At 40.0% G+C, this 23,860-nt stretch overlaps 1 protein-coding gene across 1 annotated transcript in view; it reads left to right on the forward strand.

Annotated features, from left to right (window-relative positions):
* Nucleotides 1-235: 235 nt before the first annotated feature.
* Nucleotides 236-23,860, forward strand: part of IQSEC1 (IQ motif and Sec7 domain ArfGEF 1) — a gene marked incomplete at its 3' end in the record, with an annotated part of 28,567 nt that continues 4,942 nt past the window's right edge. The window contains exons 1-3 of the mRNA XM_010173866.1: nucleotides 236-511; nucleotides 3,852-5,116; nucleotides 19,982-20,143. Coding sequence (XP_010172168.1) covers nucleotides 3,858-5,116; nucleotides 19,982-20,143 — 1,421 coding nt within the window. The remainder of the gene's footprint in view (nucleotides 512-3,851; nucleotides 5,117-19,981; nucleotides 20,144-23,860) is intronic.

Genomic DNA, 23,860 nt, shown 5'->3' on the forward strand with positions numbered 1-23,860 from the left:
ACTCGTGCTCTAAAGATGACCTCTGGAATAGAAACAGAGACTTGCTTAGAGTACAGTGAAAACCATGGTGTTGGGCATGAAAGCCCCATGACCCTGCACTAACTGACTGAACAGCATGTGCTGGATGTCCACACAAAATGATGCCCAGCAAAACTCTGCTATTTGTTGCTGAGAACTTTGCTATACAATACTCACCTGAGGATTTTCCTTTCTTTTCATTCTGTCTAGTGTTGAGGGTGAAGCTCCAAGCAGTGAAACTGGCACATCTTTGGATAGCCCATCTACTTACCATCAAGGACCTATAACACACAGTTCAGCTGTAAGTCCAGACCACTACGATCATTCTGCTTACGGGCTGTACTCTGTCTCCCCTGGACAACAAAGATCTCGGAGGCCAAAACTGCAGCACTCGACGTCCATACTGCGAAAACAAGCAGAGGAAGAAGCTATTAAAAGGTCAAGATCACTTTCTGAGAGCTATGAACTCTCTTCGGACCTACAAGATAAGCAGGTATTTGAGCTTAGTTACCCAATTTATGACAAGGACAACCTGTCTGTAAGCTGGGAAAAATCTTTTCACTTCAGTTGTGATGCTGAAAATACTTTTTCCCCCCCCACCCCCTGCAATCTGCTTAGTTCAAAATAGTCATATGTCAGCATTTCTGAGGGCTTTGACTTTTTTTTCTTGTGTCATGTTGCCCCTGTGTCACAAACCCCTTCCCCCCCTTCCTTGAGGAAACACCTAAAAGATATATTAATAGTGTTAAAACAGTTCTTGGAATTGTGATTTCATTCTTGAATGTGATAATGCAAAATATTTTTCTAAGAAAATGAGACATTTAGAAACCTGCCTATCTGTTTTTGCTGAAAGAAAGGAAGAACTTACTGCAACTGACATTCTCTCAGATCTGTGAGGTGAATTCAAGGTCTTAATTGGTTTGTACTCAACTAGCCAAAACTCCTGTATGCTTTACAAAGAATTGGGTGGAAGATCTACCAATTGGGTGGTAGATGTTCAAAGCCTTTGTCCCTAAAGACGTATTCTGTAAGACAGTCGGCCTCAGCCATTCCTTTTAAGCTTTGTTCTGAATGTAGTTCCTATTTGAAAGATGTTTGTTGCTGTGTAAGTTCATATTTATAATTTTCAAATCATGCTGTAATAGCTTAAGGTAAGTGAATGTGCAGTATGCACTGGATTGAAGTTGAAGCCAGTATTTGGGATAGCAAGTGTGAGTTCAGTTTAGCCTTTATGCTCACCAAATTCTATACTGAAGTGGGAACATACCGAGTTCCTGATGCTTGATCTAGATTATCCCAGGTGTGCTATTAAACTGGACCTCCTTTTGAGATCTAAAATGTTCCTTCCTTTCCCACCTCTGGCAGTTCTTTTTCCTAGACATCTCATAAGGGATTGATACAGAGTGTAAGGCTTAATAAAGATGTCTCCTGCACTGCAGATATTCCACAGAGCTTAATTCCATCTGTCCTTTCATGCTGGTTTGATAGAGAATGAGGACTGCAGATGTTATTTTTTATTTGTTCAGGGAGTCCTACACAATAAAAAGTGACACTGATACATAAAGGAAGCTTGATACTGGAGAGTTGCTTGGTGCTCTTGAAAAGCTCTTACTGAAATCTGTGAAGATACTTAACAACTATTTAGGAAAATGTCCAAGGCTTTACCTAAAGGCATTGTGCATTAAATATGCATTAAAAAGGTGCATTAACATTTATTAGCAATATTAGACGTGAGGCTAGTAAATTACCTAGGCAAATTCCAAAACACTCAATTGAAATTCCCACAAAAACCCCCTAATTTATGATAATGAAGATGTCATTTTCTGTGTAAACCTGAAGAACAGCAGCCTGTTTGCAAGAATGAAATCCAGGTAATTTATTTCACAGAATATTAGTTTTTGTTCTATTCTCTCACACCAGCCGTGCCAGTTTTCTTTTCTTTGGGTTTGACATTTAATTTTGAGAGGACAACTAAATTAACAATTCATCATGTGTTTTGAAATTAGTCCAGCAAAATAATCTCTTACAATTTATTTAAACACACGTGACCCAATGTATACTATGGATAGAAAAAGTAGCACGTGTGGCAGCAGTGGCAGAGTTGTGAGAAAAGGTCTCAAAAACTTTTTTGATCTTCAGCTTGCCTTACAAGTAACCTCATAGCCTCTTTGACACGTGCACATGTGGGGGTCGTATAACCCCCACTTGGGGGTTAAAGGCTAAACAATTTTTTTTAAAGATTAACTATAGAAAATTCTGCAGAGATTTACAGATTCCCAGCTCAGAGATCAGTCACAGCTTTTTGAACTTAGTTTCAAGATACAGTCAAAAGAATAATTCCTTAGCAGTAATTCTGATCTGAGCCCATCTGAGAAACCAGCCACCTCAGTTTATACTAATAACTGTGGATGATATTTTTTGCATTTAGAAATAAAAAAATAGTAAAAGATAGTTATTCACATTTAAAAACACCGAGCCAGAGAGGAGATCATCTTTAATGTGGAAAGAGAATGGGAGCTGCTGAACCTGGCAGTAGCACTGAAATGTCACCTGCTCCCAAATGGTAGACAGAATGAACTAGAAAATATTTTTGAGTAGCATTTAGTTCCTTCCATAGAAGGGGGATGAAGCCCCTCTGCATATCAATATCTGAACTTAACAATTACTTGGAGAGATCTCCAAAGTGTGAGGGGGAGAGGTTGTGTGTGCATGTGCAGGTAACATAAGTAATTAAAACACTGTGTCTAATGGAAAAGGGTACCTGGATTTGCAGGCAAGGAGAAATGACTTTTAAATCATTGGAGTATTATGAAAATTGCATGGACTTATACAAAAGTGCTGCCAGAAAAATGGTGGTTTTAATTGTAGTACTAAACATACTGATGTGTGATGGATGTTTTGTGTTTGGGAATAATATGGATCCAGCAAGACTGATGAGAAGAGAAATTAAATATTGGGGAAAAAATTGAAATAAACCTAGTTATTCATCTTGTTCAGTGTTTTTTAAATAAGTGATGCTTTTCCTGTTTTGGAAGGAAAGGTTTGAAAATATCTGAGTATCCCAAAAGTACTCATTTATCATTTTTACTAGGTTAAATTTGTAGCATTTATAATGTATTTATTTTGCATATTAATTCTGTTAATTGAAAACACTGGCAATTTTGAGTGTAATTACAAGAATGAAAATAGATTTGAATTTGTATTTAGAGGGTCTGAAATATGTTCCTGATTTGAGGAAGACTGCGTATGTGGATATTTTATCAGAGAAACCTCTCTGGAAGTGTATGGTCTGGTAGGCTCAGTTTTGTTTTGATATCAGGCCTGGGTGAATTGATACTGCTTGGTTTTCACATAGAAAGTGACTTGTGCCTGGAAAGGTGATTGCCACTTCAGAATTTACTCTCCAAATGTGATAATTCACGTTATACTTGGATTTAAGTTCTCTGCAGTTGTCCCTACAGAGAATGAATGACTGCTTTACACTGCATTAGAGTGCTGTCTTGTCTGCTTTGTCCTGGGCACACCAGTGCTAATGTGTGAAAACCAGAGTTTAAACACACGCACCAATTGCCAACACCTTGATTTTATGCAACAGTGTTCGTGTAGCCATATTTTTGTCTGTATTTTATGGTGGAATTGGCAAATGACTATTTGCTTCACTATTTGTGCACTTGTTAGTCTGGAATTTTGAGTTTTTTCTTTAAAAAACATTACACACTTCGAAAAATTTCTGAAATTTAAATTTGTAAAAATCAAAATTTGTTTTGGTTGTACTTTAACCTTGTTCCTAACCTACATCAAGTCACAAAGTAACTGTGTTCACCCTTTCACAGGTGGAAATGCTAGAACGGAAGTATGGAGGCCGTCTCATAACTAGACATGCTGCTCGTACTATACAAACAGCTTTTCGCCAGTATCAGATGAACAAAAACTTTGAGCGTCTTAGAAGTTCTATGTCTGAAAATCGTATGTCAAGACGCATTGTACTGTCCAATATGAGAATGCAGTTTTCTTTTGAAGGACCTGAGAAAGTCCACAGCTCTTACTTTGAAGGAAAACAAGTTTCTGTTACAAATGATGGGTCAAAGCTGGGATCCCTGGTACAGTCTGAATGTGGTGACCTTGGAGAGTCAGCTACCATGAAGTCTCCAGCAGCGTCTACTGATTTTGCGGATGCGATAACAGAACTGGAGGATGCTTTTTCCAGGCAGGTGAAATCCCTCGCAGAGTCCATTGACGATGCCCTGAACTGCCGTAGTCTGCATTCTGATGAAGTCCAGACGCCGGATCAGGTCAGAAGTCGTGAAATGGAAAGGGACACTTGTGCTCAAACTAAACCAGCAATTCACAATGTGGATCACAGGAAGCTTGATGAGATGACAGCATCGTACAGTGATGTTACGTTATATATTGATGAGGAAGAGTTATCTCCACCCCTTCCACTTTCCCAGTCAGTAGACAGACCGTCCAGCACAGAATCTGATTTGAGGCTCCGGTCTGTGAACTCTTCTCAAGAGTACTGGTCCATGACCCACAAAGATGACAAGATAGACACAGATACGAGCTGCAGGAGTACCCCGTCACTGGAGTGTCAGGAGCAGAGGATGAGAATGGACCATCTACCGTTGCTGACCATAGAGCCACCCAGTGACAGTTCAGTGGACTTGAGCGATCGCTCAGACAGGGGTTCATTAAAGAGACAAAATGCCTATGACCGAGGGATCACTAGTCAACAGGGGAGCCCAAAACACATCCCTCACAGTATTCCTGCCAAGATTATATCCCGAGAGGAGCAGGAGGCGAGACATCGGGCGAGGCCTATAGATAGTCATTTAGCTATCAACGGCACAGCGAACAGGCAGAGCAAATCAGAGTCTGATTATTCTGATGGAGACAACGACAGCATCAACAGCACTTCCAACTCTAATGATACAATAAATTGCAGCTCAGAATCTTCTTCTAGAGACAGCCTAAGGGAGCAAACCTTGAGCAAACAAACCTACCACAAAGAAACTCGGAACAGCTGGGATTCCCCTGCCTTCAGTAATGATGTTATCAGGAAACGCCATTATAGGATTGGGCTGAATCTTTTTAACAAGTAAGTGCAGCATTTCCTCTTGTTCTTTCTGTTTGGTAGAAATGGAGCCACTGAACCAGGAATATTTTTCTTGTATCAGATAAGTAAGACTGGTGTCTGACATTGACTTTTAAGTGAAAAATTAAGCTGCTTGTGGTGACTGTTCATGTTAGAGTACTTAGAAGTTGACGTCTTCATAGCTAAACAGCTTCAGGGAAAAAGAAAAAACAGAATAATATGTATGTATATGGTAAGCTATTGAAGAAGATGGATCAGATTCCTCTTTTGTTGAAAAATATGGTGGCTTAATCCTGATCTATTTTTGGTGTTAAAACAAATTCAGATTTCTTCCTGCCCTAATCAGGTAGCTATTGTAAAACTTATCATGTGGGAATTAGAAATAACAAGCAGTGTAAGATGAGTTTCCTGTTTAACATAGGCAGGACCTGGAATTTCTTCAGTAGATTTCATCAAAACTTTGATACTAAACAATGCACTGAATATTTTTAGTCTAAGTAAATATTTATTATTTATCATAAAATTAGCATAAAAGTTGTATTTCTGCCCATGACTGTTAATTTTCCCAAGCCTGGAGTTGTTTAAAATTTCTATAAAATCCTCAAGTTTCTTTGTTCTATTGAAATACTTTTTTCTTTGGACACTCCCATGTGTTACACAGTTCTCATTAGAACTGTCATAACTGGAAGATAAGAGCAGCTAGGTGGTTGGCATTAGGAGCCCTGGCTTTTCTTTACTGCTTAGTTGATGTGCCAATTTCCCTGCCTAGGATGGGTATAATTTACTTAAACCTTTTCTGGTACTAGTGTTTATAAAGCTCCTCAGAACACTTAGATGAAAGATGCTAAGTGCCAGAATTTTGTCCGACTTTTCTTTAAAATTCTGTTGGCAGCTCACAGTGTTTCTATAAGTTTTTGACATTTTCTACACAGTCCTTCAGGATTTCTCCATGAAAATTTTGTAGCTTTTGAAAAGCTAACAGATATCTCAGCGTCCTGCCATAGACCTACCTTCACAGCTTGAATGAGTCCTGCCCTCCTTTTCAGCTAGCAGTGCTGTGATTTGTTTTGTTTGGATTAGTAGGTCACTGGTTCATCATATAATAATATGTTGTAACATCACAGATAATTAAAGCTTTTTGATCCCTTCACGTGAGGCTGTGCATTACAATACTGTATGGACCGACCAGATTTGGCTGTAAAAATTTTCAGTTGTTTTTTTTTTAATCTTTGTAAAAAGTTAATAGGCCTTTTCAGAAGCTTTTAACCAGTTAGAAATATGTAAATCAGAAGATCTCTGCAGCTTTTACTGCTCGTGAAGTAGACTGGGTAGGAAGATAAATAAATTAGCTTTTTTTAGAGGATTTGAAAACATTACCATTGGTCTGGGGAGGAAGGTGCTGGTACTGTTTGGCTGACATTTAAAAGACTTAGTGTTTGCTCATTTTTTTGCACAGCAATTAAGCCTTAAGCAGTGAACTTGATCATTGAACTCAGCCTTGATAGTACAATCTTTTGAGTCAGTTGTAGAGAGGTGTAAGGAAAAGGGCTCAAGCAGCACACAGAGATGAATGAGAGCACTGGAAATTGTCAGATGCTTCTAGTCGTGTGCTATATGAGTAGGAGGCTGATAGTGAAAAATAAACATCAGGAATAGAGAAGAATAGAGACTGTTATGTGGAACACATCTGAGTGATCTTGCTACACGAACTTGAACAGAGTTAAACAATTTTTCTATATTGGCTGGTTTAAGATGGCTTGCAGTTTCTTAGCAGCCAGTTTTATCAGACAGCACTGCCCAGAACTCCAGGCACCTCTGTGCATGATCTGCTGCTGTGTGATTGCTTCATTCCCCCACCGCATTTTATCTCCAAGATTGATACAGAACTGAAGATCCTCATTACCTTCTGCTGAGTCACTCCGATTCTACTGATAGCTCAGACAGTCTCTGAGTATCCCATGTATCTTGGTTTTGATTATGGCTTTTCAAGTCTGCCGAAGGTGACATTTCATTAATAGCCTTATTTCCCCTCTGGGCAATGTCAGGTATGGAACCATCATAGAAAATGATGGTGTGTGAATCTCTAAACTCTTTTGAAAAGGGAGCTGGGAAACTTCCAAAGCTTTATTCTTTAAAAAGTTCCGAAGGAGACTCTTGAGCGTGTATCGGGTGGGATTGCAAATTGCATTTTGTGAGGTCAGTGCAGGGATAGAGACTGTGTTCAGGCACTTGCCAGGATTTACAAGTGATGATTTCTTCAAGATGAAGAATCCTTTTTCCGTTTAGATATGTGCTGTACAGGTACATCAGTTTCAATTTACTTCTGAGAATTATGCTCATTGCACATGAAGTGGCAATCTTGTGTCCAAATGTGTTTTGAAAAGCAAGCCACGTCCTAGATGTCAGTTTGCTTGATGAAGGCTGCTGTTTCACATGCCAAGCAGCATAAAGGAGCATTGCCCAACCTGGTTAAACATCAGCCAGGAAGGAGGTCTGCAGGTCAGGTGAACTTTCTGCAAATCAGTCCCATCTTTGCAGTTTCTTTCTCATGGCATGGCAAAAGTGCAACTGCCCAGCTCTCACAGGAGAAGGCTCTGCCTTCACATCCAGTCCCGCATTGCAAACTGCTTGTGCTTCCTGTCGTGTGACCAAATGTACACTTGTGATCTGATGGGATGCATTTTTTGAGACTACTCTCCAGTAGTCAAGGCAGCAGAATCATTTAGATGTCTTTTGACCACGTGATCTTTCATGACACATTTATGATCATAAAATGAGGGAGTAGTACCAGTCTTGGCAGCGAGCTCCGGAGAGGATGTGTGCGCCACCCATGCGGAAGGACTGTGCACAGAGCTGGAAGAAGTGGCTTTGAAGTTACCCATTAGTCAGTCTTTTTTCCAAATGTCTGCTTCTACCAGAGGACATTTTAAGGGATGTCTTTTACAAGAAGTTCATGTTAATTCTGAGATTTTCTGAGATGTTGCATCTTTGAAATCTTTCTTGCAAATTAAGATCCCAAACTTTAATTAACAAATAATCATGTCATTTCTATCTGGTACATGAAGCTTGGCTGAAATGCAAAGAATTTAGAACCTTTAAAAAGTGCATTAATTGTAGAGTAAATACTTCTGCTTTGTTTCCTAGGAGTGTTGAAAGAATGAAGTTTTAAGGAGCATGGAAAGTCACTATTCTTGCAGTTGTAAATTTCAATAGATGCTTTATAATTATTCTGGCTTTCTTATTACAATAATAATTTTCAGAAGCCAAAGTGCAGTTTCCTTAGCAGAGACCCTTTATTGGAATAGCCAGTTATGAGTGGAGTAAAAGTTGAGTACCAGTGGTGGTCTGGTTCACTTAATCACCACTATACACAAAACACTAGTAGCACGAAGGTCCTCGGACAATGGAGAACATAGGACAGGAGAGGAAAAACAGTAGGTAATAGAAGACCATTTTTCTAGGAGTTTTATCACTTTGATCAGAGAATGTGTTTTAAACTGTAACCTGGCACTCAATTGGGAACCTGGGTGTTGATTAAAGTGCACTTCTTTAAAGATGTTTTGTGGTATCCGCTATACTAGAATATAAAGTATTGCCCAAATGGAACGATTTCTGCCAAAGAAATGGTAACTAAGTGAGAGCTTCTGTACATTCTCCTGGTTTTGAATGGCAGTAGTGATTTCATCCTGCCAATAGACTGTCAGATTGTGTGTAAGCATTCATTGCCTTCCTAAAGGAGGGATTGCAGGTGCGTGCCCAGAGTGCCGGGGCTCCCAGGGAAGCTTGGTGAGGCCAGCTGTGTTGAATCAGGCATTTTCCTCAGTGTAGTTTGAAAGGGTTGTAGTCTGGGAGAAATTACACTGGAAACCATTCCTTCCTTATGGGCAGAAGGAAAACACTACCTAGAAAGGTTTATTTTGCAGGCACCAAACCCTGCCAATGCAAATCCAGCCTTTGAGACTGGTTTGCTTATAAACAAGGCTTCAAGAGGGCTTTTGTCTGCTGCTTAAAGAAGAAGAAGAAGGGGGAAAAAAATAAAAAGGGCTGTGATTTTATTCTCATGTTTGTTTTGGCTGCAGGCTGGAAATACCAGGTTTACCAGTTATTGCAACCCAGTCTAGTAGGATTTTCAGGTTCCATTCTGCTACCAGTGCACTGAGGGTTCTACCAGATTAAACAGGACCAAATGCTTTAACCTCAGTGGTCTGAGGAAACACGTCCCTGCCCTTGGGTCAGCTTTGCAGTCGGTACTAGCAGGCAGTAACTCTGCACAGAGCCACTCTTGAGGGCAGCAGTGACTCTGGCTCCCCGGCTACCAGTGACTCTGGCACCCCTGCTACCAGGTATGTCTGTTGATAACACTGCCCTCAATTACTGTCTCCTCCAGCTGCGGTGACACACCCAGCCGGGCCACGGGGAAGAGAGTGCCGTGCAGTGATTACTCTGCCTTCTCTTGGGCAGGGGGTACAAACACTTTCTGTATTAATAAAGTATTTTCAACAAAACCTGGACAGTATTGGAGTGGTTTGAAAATTTGATGTGACTGCGCCTAGTAGTATAAAATATGGGAGATAAAAGTTAGTGTTTCTCAGATAGATCTGCTAATCTAGCAGAGACTAGAGTCACACTTAGTGTCTCCTTTGGGATCCTGGAAGATGCTGTTACACGTCTCCTCCTCCAGCAGTGTTCCTAAAGCACTGTGATTTCTTGCCATGAGAGCAAGTCTTGCTGGTGCCAATTTCTGACATTGCTGGTGAAGAGAGACTGTGAAGAACAGCTCATGGGCCGGTTTCACCATGCTGTTCTGCTTTTTATGCTGTGGCATAATTTTGTTGAGGGCTCTTTTTACTTAGTGATTTGTTGAAGGTTTTACAGACTAATCTTGCACGTACATCTTGGGTAAATGAACGTAACTGCTTTATGTTGCTAGAACAGAGGTTAGGCTATAAATATTTTTACAATAAGTTTTCCTAGAAGCCCTTCACCCCCTAACCCCCTTTTTGTTCTCCTCTGCTTTCTGGAAAGGGTAGTGACAGATGGAAAACTGTTCCCTGTGTATCCTCAGTCCATTACAGTGTACTGTTCTGAAGATTTTTCTGTAGCTTCCTTTATAATGGACTATTATTAAGGTTCCCACTGTTCTGAAGTTCTCTCAAAGGATTTATTGACAGAGCTAAAAAGGCATGAGTATCTGATTGCATTATGCAGTGATGATGATCTTTGACCTGAAAGCCCTGCCAGCTTCATTTATTGCACGATGAGGATAATTTTATTCAAAATTTAAAGATCACTATTGATATGTATTGAATGCTAATTCCAGAAGCAGACGTTTTAAAACATATCTAGATTCCTTGGAATGTTAATTTAAGTATTTCTTTATTTTACTAAGCAGAGAGAGACTTTACTGCTGTTGCAACATCTGGACTGCAGATTACACAGCCACAGACAGTTCCAACAAAAATTAAAATCAAAGCACGCCATGTAGCTTGTTCTCTAACATGCCGAGGAGCCAGTAAGAAGAGAAGAATGTTCTTAGTATGACTCTCATTATTTCTAAAAACGTTTAGCCCTAAGTGAGAACACCCAAAGAAAAAAAAAAAAGCTCTCTGTTTTGCTTTGTTCTGTGCATGTTTTATCTTTTCTCCCCGAGGACCCATTTTTCCTCCTTTTTAAAAATTTCCCTAAAATGGGTGCTTTGATTAGCATACATTATGTCCTGCCCATAAGAAATGTGTAACTGTGAGAATTCAAGCAGCAGTATATTGAAGTGCTGGTCTCAGATACGGGCACAAGGATTCCCCTTATTGCCGTTAAAAGGGAGAATAAACTTTACCAAATGTTGAAAGTAACTGTAGCTTTTGAAGGGCTGCGCTGTGAGCAGCAGGAGCTGTGTGTGAGCTCCCTGGAAGCGTAAAGAGCCATTACCTCACCCTCTGCCGCCCGCTCCGTCTGCCCTTAAGCATTCAGGGCACACATCTCCCTCGGTGGCTGCATGCCAGGAGCTGGTGACTGGTTTGCTGGGACGGTGCCTGGGTGCGTGCTCAGGGTACGGTTGGTTATTGGGAAACAACCTAGTGACTGGAGGAGTTTGACTGGGGGAGCAGCTCCCAGACGACCATCTGATAAATGACTCTGGATGCCAGAACTTAATTTCATTCCCCCGCCTCGCCCCCCAAATCTCAAGTGACCAAATTTTGAGGGTGAAAAATGTGACCAGCTGGCTTTGCAGGTGTACAGAGGGCAGTTTGGGTAGGAAGCTGGGAAGGCTGCACAGGAACCCTTGGAAGAACAGAGAAGGGAGCACCACCTCTTTCCTCCTGTTTTACAGTTCACATCTATCTACTGAATTGGGGCTTGGTAAATGGAAGTTCTGGAGCTCTTTAAACAGTATTTTTGCATTGCCAGTTTAAAAGGTCTCCCTTCTAAAGTAAGGATGGTTGTCAGTGTTTGCTGTCGGCAGAGTTGCTAAAGTGTTTCTGTTATGTGTGATTGGGGTGAGGGTGTGGAAAGAGAATTCAGGGCAGGGACACTAGAAAACGTTAAGATGGGAACTGCTCCTCAGTTTCAAAGGACACAGTCATCTTAATGTCTCATTCCTGACTACAGTTGTCTAAACATGAAAGCAGTGCTTGGCCCTGGCAGATAGTTCTGAGAGATGGCAGGTTTTTCGTGTAAGTGGAGTCTGTTTTGCTCTGCTGGCAGCTACAAACTCTTCCCTACTCTTTGAGAAATGTAGAGATGCAAAGGGGTCAGAGGAGGTGAGAAAATCCTCATAGAGTGTTTTGGTTTATTTATTTAACTAAAATATTTCCTTTCTTGCAAGGAAGGAAGGAGCAGGGGGGAGAAAAAAAAAAAGGGCAAGCTGTCCACCGCCAAGAGAGGGAATAATGAGGAGCTACCAAATCTGCTACAGAATGATGACTCAGGGTTGTTTTCACTATCCAGGACATGTCCAGCCGCTGCATTGCAACTGCTTGGGCTGTGCCTTAGGATTCTCTTCACTCTGCTATCTGCTTTTTTCTTCTAGGCTGATGCTTCTCAGACAGAAAAATCCTATTTCTGAAATAGCTTGAAACTCTATTTTTCCTCCTTTATGAGAATAACCCAGACTTTCTGCTTGGGCCCTTTAGCTGCCTTTTAACACTTTTCACAGTTTTGTGATCAGTTCTGATTCAGGTGATAATTTTCAGACAAGCCTAAACATTCAGTAGCAGCAATAGTGTTTAATGTATAATTTCCTAGCACTTTACTAGGAGATTGTGAGGTAAAGAAACTGATTGATGAGACGGAAAGTAACAGTACAACTGCTCAGATCAGTTACCCAGTTTCCTCTCTTTATTTTGCTCGCCCACCAAATAGAACTGGGCACTGAGATCACTTCCTAGCAAATTCTTTTGTTAATGACAAGAGTATAAATTAACTTTCACTGAATGGAGATTGCTCCATGTAATTTGGTGTAACTGCAAGTAAGCTGTGACCTTCACATCCGTGGTGGTAGTTTTTTGAACTGAGAAGTTCATTCAAGACTGAGAAGATTAACTTATAAAGTAGTGGAGATAAGTCTCTGCACTGTGGGGGAAACTGGAGAGCTCTTGCCCAAATAATGTGAATAACTATCTCCCCATTTCCATGGGATGCAGAGAAGCTGTGAGAAATGTGCTGTTTCTTGGCTTATTTTCCCGACCCAGAAACTCTTCCTTGTAATTAGCACATACACAGAATTACTATCAGGCATTGGAAGGGGCTGCCCAGGGCAGTGGTGGAGTCCCCATCCCTGGAGGGATTGAAGAGTCATGTAGACACAGTGCTGAGGGACATGGGTTAGTCATAGGGGACTGGTCAGTGTTGGGTTCATGATGGGACTCGATGAGCTTAAAGGTCTTTTCCAATCCAGGCGATTCTGAGATTTCACTAGAAGATGCAATGTACACCTAGTTCTTCTTTCTCTTCATTAAACAGTTGTGTAACATGAGGATGATGCAGATCAGACTTCCCAGGCAGTTTCTTTTAATTCTTTTCCTTTCAGTCCGTTTCTTGTGTTGCTTCGTAGTTAAATGAACTCTGACAAGTTGGCAGTAGTTTTTGGTAGTATTTTAAGGATATTAGGTTTTTAATTCTTTCCCAGAAGGTGTAAAATAGGCACAGTGATTCTCTTAGCTTTACTGTGGCAGCAATAGGATATTCAGCTAAAGTGAAGAAAGAAGTACAACCAGAGAAACAAAATTTAGCTGTCTGCAAAACTAAGTTGAATATTCAACTACCTTGTTATTGCCAACTTGGCTATTTAAAAATATTTAACTTCTTAAATGATTCTAAGAACAGTCTTAGATTCTTGCTATTAAAAAAGCCATCCCTAGATTTTGATGTTAAACTAATGTTTAGTTTTCTGACAACTGTAAATATTTTCAAAATGGGATCTCCTGTATCAAAGGCAAGGAAGATTATTTTCTTTTAACAGAGGGCTGGCATCATAGCTGCATTAAATTCTCCACCCCCAACATGGAAAGATTTCTTTGGCAGGACCACATTTGTGAAGTGTTTCTGTTTGCAGCGTTCACAGCCTCTAAGAAATGTTTGTAGTTCTGGTTTGCTTGTTTTCTATATTCTCTCAGCTTATGGTCCTTTTAGTGTAGCATGTGAACGTAGATGAGAAACCAAAAAGCATAGATGTGCCTTCAGAGATACTGAAGTTCTTTCTGGATGCTTCACCCAGCTTCTCATTTTCAGTCTGGCCAGCTTTATCCCCTGCTCTCAGATGGCTGGAGGAACAGTATGTATGTGGTTATATGCGTTGTGTGAATAAACCCTTCCTTCACCTCAAAAGATACTTCTGGGTATTGGAAATCTAGACCTGGGCAAGCTGCTTTCTGTGCTCATTTGTTTATTAGTGCTTTACAGCTCTGTTAATTGTCCGAGCATCTAAAAAGAAATACAAAGATTTCCTGTGGTTTTGGGTGCTTGGAAGCTTTACATGTTTAGCGAGTCAGAAACAGGAAGGCTTTACACATCTTTGTACTGTGGTTTTGTTGAATCTTTCTCTTTGAGGTGGTGCTCGCTATTCTCTTCTGCTGTTGGCCAGTGTGGATATTGGTACTTTGTCCACACTGTGCCTTGGTTAGTACAGCTGGTTGTGCAGCTCCTGGGGAAAGTGGACTGGATTTAAGAAAAGAAAGTAAGAAGAAAGGAAGGGGGTGGGGGGGACAACACACCACAACAAAACCACCAAAAAACTCCACAAACACCAAACAACAAAACCCCTTTTCTCCTCATTCAGTTTGCCGGGAAGTCCTAACCCAGCAGGAAGAAGGAGAGCGGGGACTGATGCCAGGGCTGGCACTGCCCCTGGAGCGCTCGCCTCACTCCAGCACTTGGGCTTGGTCTGCAGCAAGGCTGGTAGGGAACAGTACGTGCTCAGTTTGTGCTGATCTCTTTCTTACCATCTAGAATCTGACTAACAGCTTTTCCTCTACCAAATTCACTTTTCAAATACATTGCAGTGTTTTTGCAAAAAGAGTACTTCCTACAATTTGAAAGACACCCTTTTGAACATTCGGATAGGGTAATGCAGAGCCCACCAAGATGTCTGAATCACTACTCTACTTAATAATTTGCTCATGACAATAAACATATTAGGACTGCAGTGTTTTTCTAAAGATACTGTGCTTCTTATGTACATGTAGGTTTTAGGTTTTTTAGGGGTTTGGATATTTTTTTTTTTTTTAGGGTGGGGGTTTTTTGAGGTTCTTTCCTCTTTTCTTTCTTTAGATTCCTAACTTGGATAAGGGGCACTTCTCTCAGGAATGTACCAACTTTGATATTATTATGCTCTTTATTGTTCTTCCTGTCTCTTCTACCCCATACTCTAAAGGAGAGCTCGTTCTTAGGAGAGCCTTGGACATCACTTACATTAGCAACACTCCTAAACATACTGACCTTTTTGTGACTTTTCCAGATTGAACTGCTCTAGCTGCTAAAGGAAGGGGAAAAAAAAACCAAACAAACAACAAAACAAACCAGCTTCTCCTCAGCTTCCCAAGTTATAAAGCCTCAACAAGCCACCACTTTAACGAGATCTCCACAAATGTCAGCAAGTTATATGAATTTCCACTGAATTTACGCTTTCACTACTGCGTGTAGAACTTTCTGAGTAAATGAGCCATCTCCTCCTAGTTAGCATTACGCCTAGGAAGGAAAGGCATAGTACTGACCAGAGGAAACAGCAGTGATGTCCAGGGGTTTACTATTGTCTTGGAGTGGGGTTTCAGGGAGGGTGGGGTTTTTGCTCTTTGGTTTTTTAAGCTGTTTTCTGTGTGTGATTTTGCACTCTTCATTGCTGCAGTTTGCTTTCTCTTAAAGATGTCGGTTTCCAAAAAATTGCTGCAGAATCCAGCCTCTCTTCAGAAACACACAAAGACATTTTTACTGGATATGACCAGTACACTCTAAGAAGCGTGCTGATTAAAATACACTGGTTTGATCTGTTATTTTGAAGTTTGTATTACTTTCTCCATTGATGTTTTTCCCTTAGAAGTCACTTTAAGCTCTCCTAAAGCTCTTTTTATTAATCAGTTTCTGGCAAATTCCTTAGCCATTTATGCAACATCTGAAAATCTTCTGTAAATATCTTCTGTTAGTTATGGGGTTTTTTCTTCCTTTCAGTAGATTCCTTTTGATCTGTTTTGGTGATGGGTTTTGGTTTTTTGTTTTGTTTGGTTGGTTTTGGGTTTTGGGGGGGGTTTTTTGAGACAGAAGATATTTTTAAGCTTTATTTTGGCAGCAATCCTGTAAATATGAAAAGTTCTCTAAAATGTCTATCATCAGCTATGTAAGGTGCTACTTTTAGAGGGTGTACTTTGCTATTACTTAATGTCTTCAAATATGAAAATAAATGCTCTGCTTATGCAGCTTCCACGGTGGCTATTTATAGACTGCTCGTCTTCCCTGTTATTGGTAGGTGTAATTACCAAGCCATCACTGGGAATTTTCCTAATCACAAAAGCCTCTTAGTTGTAAGTACAAAGCGGTCTGCTCTGCATTCTGAGTAGGCAGAAATGAGAATAACTTATGTCAGCTGTCCTGTCTCATGCGAGATCCTTGACCCTTTCATGCCTCGCTCCCTTCTGCAACCTAACTTTAGGAAAGTTAGGATTTGGTGAAAAAGAAAGTTTGTCCAGTTTAAAACAGCTGGTTTTGCGAGCAGTAGAGTCCCTGTTTGCTTGTGTGGTCTTTTAAAACCTGCCCTCCCAGACACCCTGTCGGCTACCTGATATTTTTTGCCCTTCATTGGGAAGGAGCACATGAGTTTCTGGCAGCTTGCTGATAGACAGCACCTCAACCTACATGTCCTTGTGGTGTATCTAAGAAGCAACTCTTTCATGCTTACTAATATTTGGAATTTGTGATGTTGGGGATGACTTAAATTTCTGTGAACCTGTATAGTTCTTCAATTTCTCTGAATTTGAAAAGAGGAAAAATATTGCTTGTGTTTAAAGACAGAGGGAAGGCACCCTTGTGCACATTTTTTTCTCTTAACCTATTAGCTTCACTTTTAAAATAAAATTTCATTGGAAGTACAGCACTTCAGAACGCTCTTACAAAGTCACAGTTTTCTATGAAGTACTTTTCCTGTTGAATAAGAAAATCACACCAGGTGTGGAGGTGGGAGGGAGCCTACAACAGCAATAAAACCCCCTGAACCTCTCTAGCTTGCAAGGTGATTAAAAAAAAGGGAAGATTGTTCTTTTGATAAGCTGTTTGATAAATTTAGTTCATATTAAATTCAATTTCTTGGTCAAGGGTGTTGAATGAATTCAAGGTTTCAGATCATCAAAAAGAGAAATATCAAAGAAATTTTGTCGGCCGGATAGATTTCCAGAACAGAAACCAAAATTAGCATTTATGGGCTGAATGGGAAGCTAGGGAGATAACCACTGCGTAAGAAAGTTTTTCTTCTTCTGATACATAATATCCACATTTAGCCCCAGAAATGTGTTTTATGTAGAACTGTATTTGTGCTCATTCCCATCTAACCCTTGACCTTCAGACTTCTCCTTCAAGCCAAATAGTGGTTGTTTCGGTAACAGGAAAACAGGAAACGCTGTGGGCTGCCATGTTCAATGAGTGATCCCCAGCACCGTCCCAGTGGTGCCAGCTGCCTCTGGCTGCTCGTCCTCTGTGCCGTCCGTTAGAACAGTGCCTGTCACAGACTGTCACGGCTCGGGGTGAGGCACCAGGAGAGCACCTGAACCTGTAGGTTCTGTCAGGGAGAACAACTGTCCTGCTAGCGCCTGCGCTAAGAAATCCTTTATCCCCATTGGACTCAGGACTCTCGGAACCTTCAAAGAAAGATCAAAGTAACGTTACAGAAAGTTCTGGTTCTCATCTCAACACCTGTTAGGAATTCTCTAGAGAAGCCCTTTCATTCTTCAGTGCTTTATTTTTAACAGTAGCTCCTTACAAGTGTAGTCTGGCTGCTCAGCTGTTGGCTGGGGTCAACCCACAAGTGGCTCTTCAGTCGAGGTCAGTCATATTCTCTAGGTTTACAGTTGTTTTTCTAGAACAGAACAACAAAGTTAACAGTTTTTAGAGGACAGATTTCAAAATAATATGACACAGTTTTATTGATCTCTGGTTGGCAAATTCAGTGGTAGAGCCACGAACTAGAAAGAAAAAAGGTTCTTCACTGTGGAAATGACTCTTAGAGGTTTGTTACTCTGAGTTTATTCCACTGCTACCACAGAACGATTTATCAAATCGGGAAAGTCTTCCTTCCTACAGTTCAGAGTTTACAGGTGCTATGTTCATGTTATTACATTTCAGAGTTTACGTTGCTTTCATGTTACAGCTTTTGTAACCAATGGGACTAACTGGCCAAATAATCTTGGACTGGAAACCTTCCTGATGGTTCGCTGCAGCATGAAGAAAGTGTCATGGAAAAGATCTTTTGCCTTCCAGTGCATTGCTAAATGGATTTTTAAGTCTGTTTTGGAGACTTACGTAGCCTGCTTTGAAGTGTGTCTGAATACAGTGATTTCATATTGCTGAACTAGGAACAGAGCTTCTTATGTGAAAAAGCAGACCCTGACTTACGTGAAATTACACAACTACATAGGAACTGATGCAGCTTAAATCGTGTGTCACCTTTGTGATGATTTTAAATGTTCAGGCTTATGGGCCTGGTAAGAATTCAAATTGTGGTCTAGTACAATAAGTAAGAATGCAGCATTTTCTATATCTCCAGTAGAGGTGATCTTTGGATCAAGTTGTGCTTTTTGATGGTGTTCTCTGTTTTCTGCTTTGACAGTTGCTGCAGAGGAACTCTCCTGGGTTTGGGTCATTCTGAATTTCATGGACAAATGCAGCTCCCTAACAAGGGGGATGGAGAAAACTATTCCTGGTTTTGTTGGATGTTGTGAATTTACATTCAGAAAGATGAAAAACTCTGAAATACAACTCAAAAACATGAGTGGCAGTTACTTACAAGAAAAAGGGAACTTTTTGAGTATGGAGGAGATTAGTTTTACAAGATTGTATTTAGAAGATGTCTGTGTATGTAGTCTTATTTCAGATGAAAAGAGCCACGAAGCCTGATGCAAGAAATTGAGATTTGACAACTCCCTTTTGATTAAATTATATCTATTCCTCTGATTTGTCTAACTCTTAATAGGGTATTAAGTGGATAATAGTGTAATGTAAAAGAGTAGGAGAACTGAATGGAGGTGTATTTAGTAATATTATTGGCAATTAAAAAGCCTGAAGAAGGGTTATGATTGTATGATCCACGTTGTATAAAAACAGTATGGTCACCTTGTCCTTTGAAATTGATTTTCTTGCTTTAAAGGAAATATCTTTCAGGTCATCCAGCATGCTGCAAATCATTCACTCTTACAGATGGACATTATATTATAATTCCTTACAAAATAAAGATGATTAAATTACTGGTTCTGCAAAGATATCCCTTTAATATCTTTAAAAGCAATTATGATTGTCTGTTGTGCCACATGACTGGAAGACGCAGTGCACAATATGAGCTGAGAGGGAATTTTACAGCAGCGTTTGCCTTTCTGAGCAGTAGATTTTATTGCCAGAAATAAATTCCATCCCTAAGCCTCTTCCCCAACACATGCTTCTTAATATATTGAAACAAGTAGCTTCGGCTTGCTTTGTTTTGAGATCTGAAAATGGTTACAGCTAAATCTGGAGGTGATGTATGAAGAGAGAAAAAATACTCCAAAAACTATGAGTGTGCTTGTCTGAGGGAGGGAATCTGGAGCAGTGGGTGTGTTAAAGGACAAGGAAAAAAAAAATCTAAATTAGATAGGAGCTCCACTGTTTTTAATGGCTTCTTTTTGCATGACTGACTTTATTTTTTTCCCGTATTTTTTTTATTCTCAGCTTGCAAGTTATACCTCTTCACATGGTTTTGTTCAATAAATGTAACTTGACATCAGAGGGATGGGGGTCAAGGGTGTTCTTTGTTTCTTGTTTGTCATTGGCAGCTTTTTAGTTCAGTTTCTGGAAGGTACCTCTCTCCCAGCAACAGGAACATTGATGTTGGGCTTGTCTTTTGCATTGACAGATGTTTTGACTTTCATTCCTGAAGCTGCTTGCATGTAAAGCTGCTCTTTGGAAGGGTTATGGAGCAGGGAAATGTGTAATAACATTCAAAGATGTGTTTGAAAGCTAGTTGGCTATTAACAGTGAATGGTATGTTCTGCAGGATGCTTGTGTTTCTCCTGAAACAATACCAGCTCGTAGTAGTAGTATGTTAGTCAAAAGTGATTGGCAAAATTGTTGTAAAATTTCAGTCAGTTGTCTTCAGGTCCAGTAGCAGAAAATTAATAGTTTTGCATTTTAATTTCTCCTCAGAAAGCCTGAAAAAGGAGTCCAGTACCTAATTGAGCGAGGTTTTGTGCCAGACACTCCGGTTGGTGTTGCCCACTTTCTCCTGCAAAGGAAAGGTCTCAGCAGACAGATGATTGGAGAATTTTTGGGAAATCGGCAAAAACAGTTCAACCGGGATGTACTGGAGTGAGTATTGTGTGTGGGGAGGGGGAAGCGTATTTTAATGTTCAAGTAAGATGTTTCATCAAGCTGGAGGTAGTAGTGGTTTCTGAATGTTTTGTGCTTATCTCAATCTTGTTCTGACACAGGAGGAAACCAGACTCTAAGGGTTAAGAAACAAACATGCACATGAGCAAATATTTATTTCTTTGCTTTCCAGCTAAGTTACTGTTTTTGTTACTGATCCAGCAAGATACAAGGATTTATATTCCCTGTAGTCATGTACATTTACTCTAAATTTATGTTTTAATTTTATTGGTGTTAGTGTGTTTTATTTCCAAGTCTTTTTCCTTCCTTGGGCTCTCTAATAATTTACTGAATGAAACGAAATAATATTATATGCAACATAAGGCTTCATCAGTAACAGAACATGAAAATAATTATTACAGCCAAATGGCTCAGATGTTAGATAAACAGGGATTTCAGCATGTACAGGCATATGCTGACAAGAGCTACACAAACTGTTCTTTTCCAAAAGATGAGATAAACAAAAACTGTTTTAAAAACCAAAGAAATTCAAAGCAGAAAATTAGACTTTTAGCAGCTTAGTCATAAATTTCTAAACCTTATTACAGAGTAGGCCAAAAAAGAACTTGATTTATTTTAAGAGAGTGTTCATTTAAAACACGTATTCTTTTGGGGCTTTTTTTTTCCTTTGTATCTGATAGCTTGACCTGTAAGCATGAATGCATCTCATTCCAATCTTGTTCAAGGAGTTGCATAAAAATTTAGTTAGGTGTTTAACAAAAGAGCTGAGAATGAAAGCAAAAAAACTCCACATCTTGCCCATTAAGGAAGACTGGCTAAAATTCTGACCACAGGTTTTAACCAGAGTCTAATAAAAGCTGTGCTGAAATTTTCCCTGGTCTGTAGATGCAGTCTTTCTTGAGATCTGAATGTTGATACCTAATATTGATACCATAATACTGTTACACTGCAAAAATCTTAAGGTTATGGTATCATGACACAAAGGGCCTGCCAACACCTTAGAGTTTCTTTGCATATTTCTTCATACTGCAAAGGTGTTGGTCACGTTCCCTGCAGTCATCCTGAGCTTACTATTATGCTGTCAGATTAGGTATCTCCAACTGGAAGCTTGAACACTGCATTAATACAGCTAATACCACGGGTACCTATGCCATAGACCTTTTTTAGAGGTGCTCTCTTTCTTTCCTGTGCTGTATATAGTACAGTACCCAGCAGAAGCAACGGAAGAGGCTCTGTACCGAAGCATGTGGTGAAGTGTGGTAACAAGCCTTGCAATACAGAGTCATAGGGTATGGCTGGATCCTGGTGCAATCCCTATTCAGCATGAGTCATTATTAGCTACTTGTAACGATTGTCTGGATTTTGCAATTATGAGTCAGACTAGGGTGAAGACTTTCCACAGAGTGTGTATTTTCTAATTTTTTTAAATCAAACAGTACAGGTCCAGGATGAGATTAGTTATAATGTTAGATTATTCATTTTGTGATCTTGAGCAAATCATTTGCCCCCACCATCTCAAAGAGAATATGGGGAAATATGGGGAAAATAGAAGGATGTCTCTGCTAAACCAGATGCTGTATCTGTGGGGAGGTGAATTGTTAAGAGTAAGGTCATAATCACCTACCTACAACCCCACAGCAGTCCTTTTATTGAAATTAATCTGTTCTTAAATAAGCTATTTCAGCCATGCTTTGGGTGAGGAACACCCTGTAAGCGGTGCAGTTCTCTTGATAGTGTTCTGAACCTTGCCTGCAAATAGGAACAAGGTATTTTTTCTTAAAAAGAGACAATAGAATAGCATTTCATCTTAAATATCATATTTACAGATTAGAGATAATTTTGTCAAACTGATACCAACTCCAGGCTGTTACATGGAAAAGATACCTTAACAGATCATCCTTCTTCTGTTACACAGTTTAATTTCAAGTGACTTGCTTTGCTTTGTGTTCCAGTTTCCCAGATCCTGTAAATTAGGGTGTTTCAACTGTTTGAAATCTTCTTTTCACTGGAGCTTAGAAAATACTGAAGAGAGTAGCCTGAATTTTTGACCAAGAGCTGCATTCAGGGCCTACTGTAGGTGCTGGCAGGTGGTAGCATGGGGCTGGCATAGCTGGCGGTGATGCTGTTGCCCTGGCCAACATTTGAGGCCCATCAGCCACTGCTGCTCTGCAGTGAGCCTCAGCTTGCTGTGTGCCTGACCAAGGGGTGTTTGATGGAATGGAGATGTAGCTGAGGATCTGACCTTCTGTTGTGCCTCAACTTTGCATTAGAAAACAGAAGTGCAGTCACTCAAAGGAAGAATAAAATAAAACCATCATAAAGAACGCTGCTACAAGTGGGAGGGAAAGCAGGACCTTGCGTTGCTCTGTACGGGACTCCATCACTTCAGTTTACTACACTGCAGTTATGTGCAAGAGTACAGGCAGATGGTACCATAGAGGATCAAGGCAAATGTAGCTGTGGTGACCCAGCAAGTGCCACGTTCCACTCTTCTAGCCTGAATTTTGTAGAGAGGTGGTAAGCTGGGGATAGTTCCCAGGCAGAAGTTTCAGTGATCTGCCTGCCTCGAAGTGGTGAAGCCTCACTAATTCCTGCTTTTACCTGCCTGGGACATGTAAGTACAAGAGGGAAGATGTATTGTTCAGCATAGACTTGTTCACCCAGAGTATGTACGTACTCAAGCTCTCCTGCAGTGACAGAAGTCCGTTTAATCATGCTCTCTTTATCACTATGATCATGATATTATTATCAGGGTTATAATTTTGTTAACCATTGTATGTCTGATCTTACTTTCATGATTCCATTTGCTGTATTGACCCAGCCAAAGCAACTTGTTCCCTAGAAAAGTTTGGTTAACTATTTTGAAATATTTGCAGAAAAATACTGGTTCCAGTAAAAGAACATTGACCATGGTGTGTACCTGCTGTCTCCACAGCTCATACAAAAGATTGTTTAAGACCCCTCCCCATGATGTTGTTGGCCAGCGTGTTTCCAGAGGCCCTTAATTGCTCTAATTGCTTCATTTTGACTCCAGCTTGTCTGCACATGTGCTTTACACCTTTGAAGGAGAAAAAAGCTTTTGGAAGTGTTAAAGAACTTACAATAGGTGGGAAGACTGTGAACATTATTGCAGAACTGATAATAGGTTTTTAGGTGTGGATTGGAAAGGGTGTGAGAAATGCCAGGCTTGTTTGTTTCTTTCTTTGCGCTTCTGCATAAAAGAAAAAATACTCAAGGTGAAGTGAATAAATTTCTTTGGTATTAATCTGTTGGCTACAATGTTACTAGAAAAAAAAAAGTGAGCTACTCTAATTTATCATTGTATAGCTATACATTTAAGACAAGACTTTTAAGGCTGGGTTGTACTTTCTGTGGTTTCTGCATTACAGTGATGTTACTTGCAGTGATTCATGTTTGATTATTTAAGAACTAACAGCTGAGTTTAAAGAAAGGAAACTTACAAGCTTCTGATTTTAAAGTAATCTTTAAACAAAGTATTGGAATGACATAGTTCACATTGTTGATTATATTAAACTGATTCCTTTTTTTATATTTTTTGTCAGCACTATTTTCAGAGCAAGGAAGTAATTATTTCTCTATAAATGTTACCTGAAAGACATGGCAAATGATGGGGAGATGAAAATTACAGTAAGAGAGTATCCCAACAAGATTAATTTCTTTTTTTCCTCTATATGT

Source organism: Antrostomus carolinensis, unplaced genomic scaffold, assembly GCF_000700745.2.
Source record: "Antrostomus carolinensis isolate BGI_N321 unplaced genomic scaffold, ASM70074v2 scaffold3048, whole genome shotgun sequence".
Classification (NCBI taxonomy): domain Eukaryota; kingdom Metazoa; phylum Chordata; class Aves; order Caprimulgiformes; family Caprimulgidae; genus Antrostomus; species Antrostomus carolinensis.